At 34.5% G+C, this 15,493-nt stretch overlaps 1 protein-coding gene across 1 annotated transcript in view; it reads left to right on the plus strand.

Moving 5' to 3' along the window:
• LOC136040536 (PHD and RING finger domain-containing protein 1-like) overlaps window positions 1–15,493 on the plus strand; it is a 75,326-nt gene that overhangs the window by 41,182 nt on the left and 18,651 nt on the right. Inside the window, exon 8 of the mRNA XM_065724721.1 lies at window positions 5,130–7,564. Within this exon, the coding sequence (XP_065580793.1) occupies window positions 5,130–7,564 (2,435 nt within the window). The remainder of the gene's footprint in view (window positions 1–5,129; window positions 7,565–15,493) is intronic.

The raw sequence follows: 15,493 nt of genomic DNA on the forward strand, positions 1-15,493 counted from the left end.
GAAACTTGATATATATAGAAGGATCTTATGTCTCAGATGCTCCATTTTCGACTCGAATTGGATCCGGGGACATAAGGGGTTGGAGGAGGGAAACATAAATCTTGGAAAACGCTTAGAGTGGAGAGATCGGGATGAAACTTGATGGGAAGAATAAACACAAGTTCTAGATACGTGATTGACATAATTGGAACGGATCCGTTCTCTTTGGAGGAGCTGGGGGTTGTTAATTTGGAAAAATTAGAAAAATTGAGGTATTTTTAACTTAAGAACGGGAGACCGGATCTTAATGAAATTTGATATTTAGAAGGAATTCATGTCTCAGAGCTCTTATTTCAAATCTCGACCAGATTTGTTGACATTCGGGGGAGTTGGAGGGGGAAATCGGAAATCTTGGAAAACACTTAGAGTGGAGGAATCGGGATGAAGCTTGGTGGATAGAATAAGCAAATGTCCTTGATACGTGATTGACGTAACCGTATTGGGTTCGCTCTCTTTGGGGGAGTTGGGGGGAGGGGTTCAGTGATTTGGCGAGTTTGGTTCTTCTTGACGTGCTAGGACGATCAAAATTGGTAGGTGTGTCAGGGAGCTGCACAAATTGACTTGATAAAGTCGTTTTCCCAGATTCGACCATCTGGGATGCTAAAGGGAGGGGAAAAATTAGAAAAAATGAGGTATTTGTAACTTACGAGTGGGTGATCGGATCTTAATGAATTTTGATATTTAGATGGACATCGTGACTCATAGCTCTTATTTTAAATCCCGACCGGCATTAAGCCTCTTATTTTCCTTTTAAATCAATCTATTGATTCCTAGAATTTTGTTAGAGCTCATACCATATGAGCTCTTGGCTCTTCTTGCCTCGTCACAAGTGCCATATGAGCTCCTAGCTCTTGTTTGTAACAAGTATGTTCCTAACGAGTCCCTAAATATTTTTTTAACTTGCTCCCCGCTCCCCCCAAAAAAAGAAAAATCTAGTTTTTTTCCATTGAGATATCTTATATCTCTAAACGAGTAATTACTGCATCTGCTTCTTTTTTCTCTCTCTGAAAATGGCATGTTAATTTTTTCTGAAAATTGATATGCTAATATTTATTTTTTTTTAAAAACGATTCAGATAGATCATGAGTTTGAAAAAAACAAACAATTTGCGTGGTCTACTATTGTACTAAGGCTTTATCTGGGATTTTTATTCGGGGGGGGGGGGAGGTTAAAAAACTTTTGAAAAAGACATTTTTACGAGTCGGACAAACATTGGGGGGAGTCAAACTTCCAACCCCCTGAAAACGGTTTTGTATTACCCCAATCCACTTAATAATCACCTGTATCTACTATTATATCTACTGCCATCTACTTTCAGAGTTATGTTCTTTTGAAGTTTGAGAGAGCTTGGCGCAAAACTATGCATTGTCGTGTGGCCGATTAGCCACCTGGTGTCTGATTGTACAGCGGATACAGCCGCACCTAGACAGTCTGGAACTGTGGTTGAAACAAATACAGAAGAGAGAATAATGAGGACTGTTTTTCTTCCAAGATAGTGAACGAACAAAACCTATATGAATATTTCGGCCCTATATCTAAGGGTCGCCTCCAGCAAAGAAAATAATAAACAATAACACACTTACAATAAAAGTTCTTGGTTAGAAATCAGATTTTTTAAATAGCCTAGACATCATTACGGTCTTCGTCATTTTTTTGTGGTTGAAACCTGCCTGTCCCATGGCCTTCTAATCTGAGGAATAAATGTAGCCAAAAGTTGAAAAAGATAAAGCGCAAACAAAGCATTTGACGAAGGGAAAGAAGTTAAATCGAAAAAACGAGGATAGAATCTAGAATCGAAAGTAGATAAAAGAAAAAGGCTGGGGAAACATATGCAGAATGTTTTCCCTTGTCAGCTCTAAGGATACTTTGCTGTGTTTATTCGTTCGATTATTCTTTTTTTTTCTTTACTAGTCATAGACCCATTATTTTCATCATTTAACTTTTATTTTGTTATGGGAGGCCAATTTGGTTTTGACAACTAAGTAGCTTTGTGGGGTGTCTCATAATAGTATTTGGTTTCAAAATCGGACTGGAACATGATCAATAAAAATAATAATTAAAATAATCAAGTTCTTAAATTTTAAATACGAATGCATGCATTTGACAAGTTATTTATTTCAGTTTTTTTCTTTTCATTTCTTTAGTATCATTTCATGTGGCATGTGATACCCAAATCTTGATGAGTTCAATCCTGCAAATATTGAAATGTTCAATATACTCAAAATATACCCCCCAAAAAATAATCGAAATATAACTCAAATAATGATCAAATGGAGCTAAAATTTCTGAATACCTATTTGTTCATTTGGTAAGTTATTCATTTCAACTTTTTTCATTTCGTTTATTTTTTGTTTTCTTTTCGTTTTTTTTGTGTATGCAAATACCCAGTGGAAGCATTGCAAAGCAAGACTTCTGTTCAATTTGATTCTGCACTACCCTGATGCTAAACGCGCATATTAGTTTTAGCCAAAAAACAAATTTGCAAAGGGAAAATTGCTCCAGGTTAAAGGTCAAACTGCTAGATGTTACATAAAAGAAATTCGAATTAGAAAAAGATATTCAAATGAATGATAAAACTTAAAAAATCTGTGGTTTTTGGTGAAAAATAATGTTGGCGCTTGACAATGAAGGGGGCTGGTGGGGACGGATTACAATATAAAAAATATTTTACGAATTAGGAGCTTCATGGTAGGCAGTAGAGTAAAGCTCTGAACAGAGTAGATTGGAGGATGTGTGTGCGTAACTATGTTAGTCTTGGGTGGATTTGCACTGCGAGTTGTCAGTAGTAGTGCTAAGTCTCTGCTCTCCCAGGAAGTGTGTATATCGTTTTTATTGTGGAGTTTTCTTTCTTTTTTGGGGGGGGGGTGTCATTTTGTCTACTTTTAGCGGTATTGGGTGAAAATAAGTTCTGAAAAATATCTCGCTCACACTTCTTCTTTACTTGTTCTATTCAAGTTATTAACTTTGTTAATCCTGCTTTGATTAGCTAAGTCGTGCTTACGTGGCCTCATTGTGGCGTGCAGGGTGAGCTTTTAGCGAGGTTTCCTAGCCAGAACCGTGACTGATCCGGCTCGGCTAGGTGACCCTGAGGAGTGGTTGAGGAGGAGTTGAGGACCTTGAGGAGTGGCGCCCCTTGAGGACATTATTTCCTTGTAAGCGACACAATTGGGATGGAGGAGAAGCTTGTGCAGTTGTGTTGGCCTGAAGTGGCTTGGTGCTGTAGTGAGCTGTTAGTAGTAGTATAGTATTGACATTTGGGCTAGCCTACTTGTTGTCGCACGTCAAAGAGAAAAGCTTAAAGAATTGAAGTACGACACAGAACCATAGCTTCATTTTAGAAGAGAGAGGAAATATAAAAAGAGAAGAAATTAACATATGTTAATCTTCAAACCTTAAATGAGAAAAATTAGGATAAGTAAAGGAATTAAACGTAAAAAAAATCGAAAATAAGGGTGGTGTTGGTGCCAATCCTTCCCCCTCCCATTCCACCCTCCACTCCAGAGACTATTCTCAATTCTTGTGGTATTGGTTAAGAAGGTATAGTTCCGCTTATCTCCCGAAACACTTCTTTTAGAACGATGTCTTTGGACACTGCACCAGTACTTTCTGCAGGTTATTGTAAATTAAGCGTGTTAGCTGATGTACCTTGTTGTCACATCCTAGGTCAGAGTAATGACTTCGTTCTTATACCTAGCTGGTATTACTATTTTATTTTGGTTATTGCTTGCTATTTGTTTGTTTGATTTAAATTATTTGTTTATTTATATATTAATTTTAATATGTACTCTAAGACAAACACTTATATATATATATTTATCTTTACGTTTAATCTCTAGCCATAATAATGCGCAACAAATAGATCATTTAATAGCAACAAAGGCCAAACAATACGTTCGTTATTGATGGATAGAAAGGGCGAGATGAAAGTTCATCGTTGAAATTCTATCGTCTGTTAATTCAGCTAATCGTTAACTAAGTTAATTATTAATGTTATTGAGTCATTTGTTAATAATTTAAATTATTTGCTATCTAAATATTAGTGCCAAATGTATGCCTCCTTCTAAATATAAGAAGGAGGAGGAGCACATAAACTGTCGCATTTTCTTTGAATTCGTGTTTCTTCACAAATTGCTATGAGAGGCAGAGGAAATTGTCATTAATTGGGTTTTTCTTTATTTTTTGTTATTTTGATTGTAATTGTGCCGAGAATATGTGTTTTCTATATAATAAATCGAGCTGAACTGTTTGAGTCGTTAAGTCAATTAATTTGTTGCAATAATCTAATTAATTAATCTAAATCACTAACTAATTAATTAAGATCGTTATTGAAACTTACAAAGATCAGTGTTGAGTCGTTTTTAAAATATAAAATGTATAAAAATCCTTAAGCGAAGAGTAGATCGAAAAAAATTAAGCAATAAGTTTTTAGTTTGTATTATTCTTTTCTTTTTTCTCCATATTTACACTATTTTTTAGGCAAAAGTTGGGCTGTGTGATGCCTTTAAAGTTGAATACAACTCATGTATGCTTTTTGTTCTTTTTCCGAATCTAAGGTTATTCTTTGGCAAATCTTTGACGATACTTTACTTTTCAAATTCAAATTCATTTTATTTAAAAATCATGCGACGGACAGAGCCGATTATTAGTTTTTATTGTCATACACACACAAAAAATTCGTCGACAAGTCAAAATTAACATTCACAAAATTATAATATATACAATTAACAATAATAATTGTCACGTACACACGAAAATAAGTCGACACGTATATACAAAATTATAATATATACAATTAACAACAATAATCCGGATTAAAAAGTCGACCCAGCATTAAACAACTTAACAAACGAGGGCACAAAACTAAGCTCATAACGAGCATGTGACACAGTCACAGGTTGAAGTTTCGGTACAGGCTCTGCAACGGCCCTGAGTGGCCTTACCCGTGCCGGTTGATGTTGGGGAGGGAGGATATCTCGGTGTATAGGCCTGGACAAAATTTTATTGCCAAAGGATAGGGAACGACTTTTAACATTACTCTCGCTGTATTTAATTTAAAGTTAAACTTATAATAATATTAATTTTTATTTTAGATCTGATGATGAAACAGGTGGAGAACTTGGTTTAGTCTCGAGGCGTCCTAGACTAGAGCGCAGCGCCATTGCTGCATTAATTAGACGGAAACGTGCAGCAGCTCCAGTACTGCCACGCATTGAGCCCAACAATAACGCACCCACAGATTTGCTCGGGTCAATACTTGATTCTCAAGCTCTCTTGCTTTCAAAAGATTTGAGTAAAGCTGTTGAAGTAAAGCCCGATGGTACCTTGATCCGTAAAGCAGTGAAAATAGAAAGTGGTTCTGTCCGACATCACCGAGAAGAACCGCGTTTGCAGATGGACAACACTGTCAGTACTGCAAAATTTTATCAAACAGTTGAAAAAGATAATGAAAGAGTCGATCTGACATCGGAAAGTGCTCCAGTAAAAGAATCTCATGGTGGAGGTGACGGAAGTCGCGGCGGAAATGCCCCTCGTGTCCCTCCTCCTGTTAGAAATAGTTCACCTCAGCAAAATTTTACAATGCTTAGGGAAAGGAGCAGCTTTTCTAGGGGTCAACAAAGTCATGGCTTCGGATTAAGAGGTGAAAGACCACCAGGAATGTTTATGAGAGGTCCACTAGAAATGGAACTTCCACGGATGCCTTTTGGACGGGGTAGAAGTCAAAATGAAGAAAGGCAGAGAAAGTTTAATGGAACTGATGGCGATATTGATGATCGACCATTGCGTATTCCAGGCCGCGAGGGGGTTATTCCCGATGGGCAAAATGAGCCAATCTGGAGTAGAAGAGAAGAAGGGCCACCACGTTCAGAATTTCTTCAAAATGAGTCTCCATTGTCAAATAGATCTATTAGGCCAGACTTTTTAGAAGGACGACTGTTTCGTCCTGATAGGCCGCAAAGGCCACCATTTGAAATGTTAAGTGAGTCGCCTGCTAGGTTATCAATGCGACCACTGCTTCGTCCAGAAGGACTGCGGCCACTACTGGGCTTAGAAGGACTGAGGCCGCTGCTACGTCCAGAAGGGCCAAGGCCCCAAATACGTCCAGAAGGACCTAGGCCGCTATCTAGTGTACATTCGAATGATTTTCTTGGTCAAAGGCCATCGTTTGGGAGGCCAACTGGAGGAATGCATCGTCTAAATGGATCTGACTATGAGGAAAGATTTGCTGATCGGGACTCAGACACCGCAGAGTTGCCAAACAGAAGAAAGTCTGATTTTGATTCTAGAACTTCAAGATTTGATGAGGAACCTGGACCTGTCAGGAACGCCTTTCCCAGTCCATCTGGAAGCTTAAGACCACCTTTTGAAGCAAGACTGGGAGAAGGTACAAGTAGAATGGAGCCAAATGATGATTCCGGATTCCTCCTGTCTAAAAGACAAGACGCGCTTCCTAGTCCAAGAAGTAGTTTACATTCTCGTTGTCCGCCAACTGGTGGACCGGGACGGCCACTAGAACCAATATCACATCTTTCTCGCAGTCACCCTAGAGTCCAACAACCGAGTAGACTTCCTGGACTTATGGACCTTGTTATGGATCAGCAGCCAATTGGAAATTCTGTTTCAAGTGGTGATAGTGAGTTCCCACGATTTCTGGATCCTACTAAACCTCCTGATGTTGTCAACGAAAGGCCAACTTTCTTAAGTCGGCCACCGTTTTTCGAACGACCTCCTGATGTTGTACAAGCCCGCATTGCTTGTGCAGAAGAAGAGAATAGGAGGCAGCCTTCTGATAGTGAATCTGATGGACGACCAGAAAATGAAGCTGGTAATTATGTTCATCAGAGTTTTGGTCAACCTTCTACTTTTTTAAATTTTCCTAGTGGTGTGAGAAGACCAGCTTTGCAGTCCCCATTTGGACTGCCTTTGCCTGCATTGCCACACCGTAATGAAGCTTCCTCTCAGCCTGATTTGATACCTCAGCTCCCTCCTTTTTTTAGTTCAAATCAATCTGCCCCACCTCTATTTCCCTCTGCTGCAGCAATGCCGTCTGCTGACGAACCAGAAAAAGACTATTATGACCCGTCGGAGGCTTTTGATGATGACATAACTGATATCCCTGTTCCCGACAATGATACAAGCGATATTCCTTTACCCAGTGTTGATACAACTATATCAGAACAGGAATTTATTCCCTTACCTGCCGAACAGACCTTAGGAGGTTCACCTATACCACTGCCAGATAAAAACCCAAGTTTAGATGCGGAAAGAAGGAGCTCTTTGAATGCTGTTGCTTCTGCGCTGTCAGCAACGACAAGACGAACAGGAACTATACAAATTAATATTAAATCTCAACAAGCTAAACAAGAAGAGTTTGTGAACGCCATTAGTAAACTAGCCAAGGCCTCACTTGATACAATAGTTGCAGAAATGAAGAACAAAGAATCTGATCATAGCGTGGAAGAAAAAGATGTGGAAGTAATTGATATGTTCGACAGCGAAAAAAGTGACCCGGGAACCCCTGTTATAGGTAAGAATTAAGAGAAGGGAAAACTTGTTACAGTACTAATGCTGCTTAGCTTTAGTTTAAAAAGAAATAATAATTGCTATTAACACTGACAACGCAATGCTATGACACAGATAAAAAAAGAAACAAAACAGGCCAGACAACTTATTTATAAAAGACAATAATGACTGCTAGTGACACTGCAGTGTTATTATAAAAATAAAAAAAGAATAGAGGCCACACAATTTATTTGTTAAAGCGATTACTGACTACTAGTGACACTGACAGTGCAGTGTTTAGTTAAAAATAAAAAAAAGAATAGAGGCCAGACAATTTATTTGTTAAAGCGATTACTGACTACTAGTGACACTGACAGTGCAGTGTTTAGTTAAAAATAAAAAAAGAATAGAGGCCAGACAATTTATTTGTTAAAGCGATTACTGACTACTAGTGACACTTACAGTGCAGTGTTTAGTTAAAAATAAAAAAAGAATAGAGGCCAGACAATTTATTTGTTAAAGCGATTACTGACTACTAGTGACACTTACAGTGCAGTGTTTAGTTAAAAATAAAAAAAGAATAGAGGCCACACAATTTATTTGTTAAAGCGATTACTGACTACTAGTGACACTGACAGTGCAGTGTTTAGTTAAAAATAAAAAAAAGAATAGAGGCCACACAATTTATTTGTTAAAGCGATTACTGACTACTAGTGACACTGACAGTGCAGTGTTTAGTTAAAAATAAAAAAAGAATAGAGGCCAGACAATTTATTTGTTAAAGCGATTACTGACTACTAGTGACACTTACAGTGCAGTGTTTAGTTAAAAATAAAAAAAGAATAGAGGCCAGACAATTTATTTGTTAAAGCGATTACTGACTACTAGTGACACTTACAGTGCAGTGTTTAGTTAAAAATAAAAAAAGAATAGAGGCCAGACAATTTATTTGTTAAAGCGATTACTGACTACTAGTGACACTGACAGTGCAGTGTTTAGATAAAAATAAAAAAAAGAATAGAGGCCACACAATTTATTTGTTAAAGCGATTACTGACTACTAGTGGCACTTACAGTGCAGTGTTTAGTTAAAAATAAAAAAAGAATAGAGGCCAGACAATTTATTTGTTAAAGCGATTACTGACTACTAGTGACACTGACAGTGCAGTGTTTAGTTAAAAATAAAAAAAGAATAGAGGCCAGACAATTTATTTGTTAAAGCGATTACTGACTACTAGTGACACTTACAGTGCAGTGTTTAGTTAAAAATAAAAAAAGAATAGAGGCCAGATAATTTATTTGTTAAAGCGATTACTGACTACTAGTGACACTGACAGTGCAGTGTTTAGTTAAAAATAAAAAAAGAATAGTTAAAAATAAAAAAAGAATAGAGGCCAAACAATTTATTTGTTAAAGCGATTACTGACTACTAGTGACACTGACAGTGCAGTGTTTAGTTAAAAATAAAAAAAGAATAGAGGCCAGACAATTTATTTGTTAAAGCGATTACTGACTACTAGTGACACTTACAGTGCAGTGTTTAGTTAAAAATAAAAAAAGAATAGAGGCCAGACAATTTATTTGTTAAAGCGATTACTGACTACTAGTGACACTGACAGTGCAGTGTTTAGTTAAAAATAAAAAAAAAGAATAGAGGCCAGACAATTTATTTGTTAAAGCGATTACTGACTACTAGTGACACTTACAGTGCAGTGTTTAGTTAAAAATAAAAAAAGAATAGAGGCCAGACAATTTATTTGTTAAAGCGATTACTGACTACTAGTGACACTGACAGGGCAGTGTTTAGTTAAAAATAAAAAAAGAATAGAGGCCAGACAATTTATTTGTTAAAGCGATTACTGACTACTAGTGACACTGACAGGGCAGTGTTTAGTTAAAAATAAAAAAAGAATAGAGGCCAGACAATTTATTTGTTAAAGCGATTACTGACTACTAGTGACACTGACAGGGCAGTGTTTAGTTAAAAATAAAAAAAGAATAGAGGCCAAACAATTTATTTGTTAAAGCGATTACTGACTACTAGTGACACTGACAGTGCAGTGTTTAGTTAAAAATAAAAAAAAAGAATAGAGGCCAGACAATTTATTTGTTAAAGCGATTACTGACTACTAGTGACACTGACAGGGCAGTGTTTAGTTAAAAATAAAAAAAGAATAGAGGCCAGACAATTTATTTGTTAAAGCGATTACTGACTACTAGTGACACTGACAGGGCAGTGTTTAGTTAAAAATAAAAAAAGAATAGAGGCCAGACAATTTATTTGTTAAAGCGATTACTGACTACTAGTGACACTGACAGGGCAGTGTTTTATTAAAAATAAAAAAAGAATAGAGGCCAGACAACTTATTTATAAAAGACAATAATGACTGCTAGTGACACTGCAGTGTTATTATAAAAATAAAAAAAGAATAGAGGCCAAACAATTTATTTGTTAAAGCGATTACTGACTACTAGTGACACTGACAGTGCAGTGTTTAGTTAAAAATAAAAAAAAAGAATAGAGGCCAGACAATTTATTTGTTAAAGCGATTACTGACTACTAGTGACACTGACAGTGCAGTGTTTAGTTAAAAATAAAAAAAGAATATAGGCCAGACAATTTATTTGTTAAAGCGATTACTGACTACTAGTGACACTGACAGGGCAGTGTTTTATTAAAAATAAAAAAAGAATAGAGGCCAGACAAGTTATTTATAAAAGACAATAATGACTGCTAGTGACACTGCAGTGTTATTATAAAAATAAAAAAAGAATAGAGGCCACACAATTTATTTGTTAAAGCGATTACTGACTACTAGTGACACTGACAGTGCAGTGTTTAGTTAAAAATAAAAAAAGAATAGAGGCCACACAATTTATTTGTTAAAGCGATTACTGACTACTAGTGACACTGACAGTGCAGTGTTTAGTTAAAAATAAAAAAAGAATAGAGGCCAGACAATTTATTTGTTAAAGCGATTACTGACTACTAGTGACACTGACAGGGCAGTGTTTAGTTAAAAATAAAAAAAAAGAATAGAGGCCAGACAATTTATTTGTTAAAGCGATTACTGACTACTAGTGACACTGACAGGGCAGTGTTTAGTTAAAAATAAAAAAAGAATAGAGGCCAGACAATTTATTTGTTAAAGCGATTACTGACTACTAGTGACACTGACAGGGCAGTGTTTAGTTAAAAATAAAAAAAGAATAGAGGCCAGACAATTTATTTGTTAAAGCGATTACTGACTACTAGTGACACTGACAGTGCAGTGTTTAGTTAAAAATAAAAAAAGAATAGAGGCCAGACAATTTATTTGTTAAAGCGATTACTGACTACTAGTGACACTGACAGGGCAGTGTTTAGTTAAAAATAAAAAAAAAGAATAGAGGCCAGACAATTTATTTGTTAAAGCGATTACTGACTACTAGTGACACTGACAGTGCAGTGTTTAGTTAAAAATAAAAAAAGAATAGAGGCCAGACAATTTATTTGTTAAAGCGATTACTGACTACTAGTGACACTGACAGGGCAGTGTTTAGTTAAAAATAAAAAAAAGAATAGAGGCCAGACAATTTATTTGTTAAAGCGATTACTGACTACTAGTGACACTGACAGTGCAGTGTTTAGTTAAAAATAAAAAAAGAATAGAGGCCAGACAATTTATTTGTTAAAGCGATTACTGACTACTAGTGACACTGACAGGGCAGTGTTTAGTTAAAAATAAAAAAAGAATAGAGGCCAAACAATTTATTTGTTAAAGCGATTACTGACTACTAGTGACACTGACAGTGCAGTGTTTAGTTAAAAATAAAAAAAGAATAGAGGCCAGACAATTTATTTGTTAAAGCGATTACTGACTACTAGTGACACTGACAGGGCAGTGTTTAGTTAAAAATAAAAAAAAAGAATAGAGGCCAGACAATTTATTTGTTAAAGCGATTACTGACTACTAGTGACACTGACAGTGCAGTGTTTAGTTAAAAATAAAAAAAGAATAGAGGCCAGACAATTTATTTGTTAAAGCGATTACTGACTACTAGTGACACTGACAGGGCAGTGTTTAGTTAAAAATAAAAAAAGAATAGAGGCCAAACAATTTATTTGTTAAAGCGATTACTGACTACTAGTGACACTGACAGTGCAGTGTTTAGTTAAAAATAAAAAAAGAATAGAGGCCAGACAATTTATTTGTTAAAGCGATTACTGACTACTAGTGACACTGACAGGGCAGTGTTTAGTTAAAAATAAAAAAAAAGAATAGAGGCCAGACAATTTATTTGTTAAAGCGATTACTGACTACTAGTGACACTGACAGTGCAGTGTTTAGTTAAAAATAAAAAAAGAATAGAGGCCAGACAATTTATTTGTTAAAGCGATTACTGACTACTAGTGACACTGACAGGGCAGTGTTTAGTTAAAAATAAAAAAAGAATAGAGGCCAGACAATTTATTTGTTAAAGCGATTACTGACTACTAGTGACACTGACAGTGCAGTGTTTAGTTAAAAATAAAAAAAGAATAGAGGCCACACAATTTATTTGTTAAAGCGATTACTTTAAAAGTGAGTGCAGTGTTATGTTAAAAAAAAAAAAAAAAAAAAAAAAAAAAAAAAAAAAAAAAAGAATAGAGGCCATATTCTGCAAAATTTTGAGGTCAGATCTCACCATTAACCAATGAGCATGCAATATATTCAGGATGAAGAATACCGGGGCTCTTATAGATTTTGAATTTCGTTACAATTTTTTTTTTATCAAAATTGCGTCCATGTTTGAGAGTCTAGCCCCTTTTTCTAATGTAATTTTATTTCCATTTGCTGATAGCTTTTAATGCGCAAATTTAAAACTAAAAATTTTTGCATGTTTTGAAATGAGCATAAATAGTAGATTCTATTGAACCAAATATTGGCATTTAAACTTCGTTCTTAGGGTTTTGGTTTCTGTTGCCAACATTGGTTTTTAATTACGGTTGGTACTACCAACTGTTTACTCAAGAGTTTTCTTAAATATGACAGAGGCTGCAAACCAGGATTGCCGCCCGGCGAAAAAATAAGTCACTACATTTTTTTTGATTTTTTTAATGATTTAGTGATTTTTTCAATAATTTTGTAATTATGTGCCGATTTAGTGATTTTTTTTATTTTATGCAATATAAAATTGCCAGAAATAGTGATAAATCACTAGGGGTCTGAAATCTAGTTTTTTTTTTTTTTTTTTTTGTTTTTTTTACATCATTGTTTTTCAGGTTTTAAAGGACCAACTTTGCTGCTCTAACTTAAGTTTAGAAGGAATTAAGGACTATTGGTGACACTAACAGTGCAATGTTATGATGGAGATAAATAAAAAAAAAAGAATAGAGAGCGAGATAACATAAGTTCAAAAGGATCTAATGTACTGGCGACACTGACAGTGTAGTGTTATGATAAAGATAAAAAAAGCCAGATTTTACGGAATTTTATGTGCGCCGTTAACCCGACAATGTGCCATGTATTTAGAATGAAGAATTGAATAAATAGCAAAAATTATCGACAATCTTGCCTATAATTTTTTTTAATTGATCTATACTTTTTATCTAGTAAAAATAAAAACATATTGATGGAATTTTAGGCTGTAAAAAATTGAATTTCAGTGAAAGTCCTGTGCTAATTTGGATCCAATCTGAAGTTTTCTGGGTTGATTCTAAAATAGTTCGTAAATATCAATTGTGATATATATTAAATTATATAATCGTAAAATTTATTTATAATAGATTGTAATATGTAATTTAATAAATGTCTATAATAATCAAAATTATAGATGAAAATAAAAAATTACTATAATATGTATTATTAAAAAAAAAGAAAAATAGCGTAATTTAGTATTCAGTACATTGGCTATTAAAAAAGAATTACTGAAATACATTGACTGTGCAATTTTGGCAAAAAGAGGTTCTTTTCCTTTGTGCCAGAGTATCCGATATATCCATTGAGCCCTTTTGAAGAAATTAGCTTTGATTACCAAAGACTATGCTGTTTGGCCATTCGTCTGAAGCCAAACAAAAAGCAGGTTTTCCCCGAATGGGGAGGGGGAGATCATAATATAGGAAGTAGGAACCCTTCGTGGGAGGGGGTAAAGAGTGAAGCTGTTGGAGTTTGGTTACCTTAATATAGCGTAAGTTAAAAATACCGTTAAAACATATTTTTAAAATAGCAACGTTACACCTTGTACATTTTATCGTTGGTCTTTTCAGACTAAAAATAATTTTCAAACCTGTTTTTAAAATAGCAAAGTTACACCTTGTACCTTTTGTCTTTGGTCTATTCAGGCTAAAAATAACGTTAAAATATATTTTTAAAATAGCAATTTTACACCTTGTACATTTTATCGTTGGTCTTCTCAGACTAAAAATAATTTTCAAACCTGTTTTTAAAATAGCAACGTTACACCTTGTACCTTTTGTCTTTGGTCTATTCAGGCTAAAAATAACGTTAAAATATATTTTTAAAATAGCAACGTTACACGTTGTACATTTTATCGTTGGTCTTTTCAGACTAAAAATAATTTTCAAACCGGTTTTTAAAATAGCAACGTTACACCTTGTACCTTTTGTCTTTGATCTATTCAGGCTAAAAATAACGTTAAAATATATTTTTAAAATAGCAACGTTACACCTTGTACCTTTTGTCTTTGATCTATTCAGGCTAAAAATAACGTTAAAATATATTTTTAAAATAGCAACGTTACACCTTGTACATTTTATCGTTGGTCTTTTCAGACTAAAAATAATTTTCAAACCTGTTTTTAAAATAGCAACGTTACACCTTGTACCTTTTATCGTTGGTCTATTCAGGCTAAAAATAACGTTAAAATATATTTTTAAAATAGCAACATTACATCTTGTTCATTTTGTCGTTGGTCTTTTCAGACTAAAAATAATTTTCAAACCTGTTTTTAAAATAGCAACGTTACACCTTGTACCTTTTATCGTTGGTCTATTCAGACTAAAAATAATTTTTAAACCTGTTTTTAAAATAGCAACGTTACACCTTGTACCTTTTATCGTTGGTCTTTTCAGACTAAAAATAATTTTCAAACCTGTTTTTAAAATAGCAACGTTACACCTTGTACCTTTTATCGTTGGTCTTTTCAGACTAAAAATAATTTTCAAACCTGTTTTTAAAATAGCAACGTTACACCTTGTACCTTTTGTCGTTGGTCTTTTCAGGCTAAAAATAACGTTAAAATATATTTTTAGAATAGCAAGTTACACCTTGTTCATTTTATCGTCGGTCTTTTCAGACTAAAAATAATTTTCAAACCTGTTTTTAAAATAGCAAAGTTACACCTTGTACCTTTTGTCTTTGGTGTATTCAGGCTAAAAATAACGTTAAAATATATTTTTAAAATAGCAACGTTGCACCTTGTACCTTTTATCGTCGGTCTTTTCAGACCAAAATAATTTTCAAGCCTGTTTATCGTTTATCGCCTTTGTTCTTTGTCCTTTTATCGTTGGTCTATTCAGGCTAAAAATAACGTTAAAATATGTTTTTAAAATAGCAACGTTGCACCTTGTACCTGTTATCGTTGGTCTTTTCAGACTAAAAATAACGTTAAAACGTGTTTTTAAAATAGCAACGTTACACCTTGTACATTTTATCGTTGGTCTTTTCAGGCTGAAAAACGTCAAAACACGAGTTCGCCGTATTAAGTTTGGTATTATTTCATTTGTTGCAAATGAAGTTCAAGATACAAAAAAGAGACAATTATATCAAACTAATCCGAGTTAACAAACTTAATAATGAAACCATGCCGCTGTTTTAAATAAGTTTTAGAGTAATAAATTAACTGTAAAATAATACTGTTAATGACCTGGTATAATTAAAAAGTTAAGGGCACAATTAATGCTGATACAATGTATTTAATTAAACAGATTAATAATTTGATTAATATCCATCTATTTAAAAAGTGCTTATTCG

This window comes from Artemia franciscana, chromosome 21 (genome assembly GCF_032884065.1).
Source record: "Artemia franciscana chromosome 21, ASM3288406v1, whole genome shotgun sequence".
NCBI classification, from domain to species: domain Eukaryota; kingdom Metazoa; phylum Arthropoda; class Branchiopoda; order Anostraca; family Artemiidae; genus Artemia; species Artemia franciscana.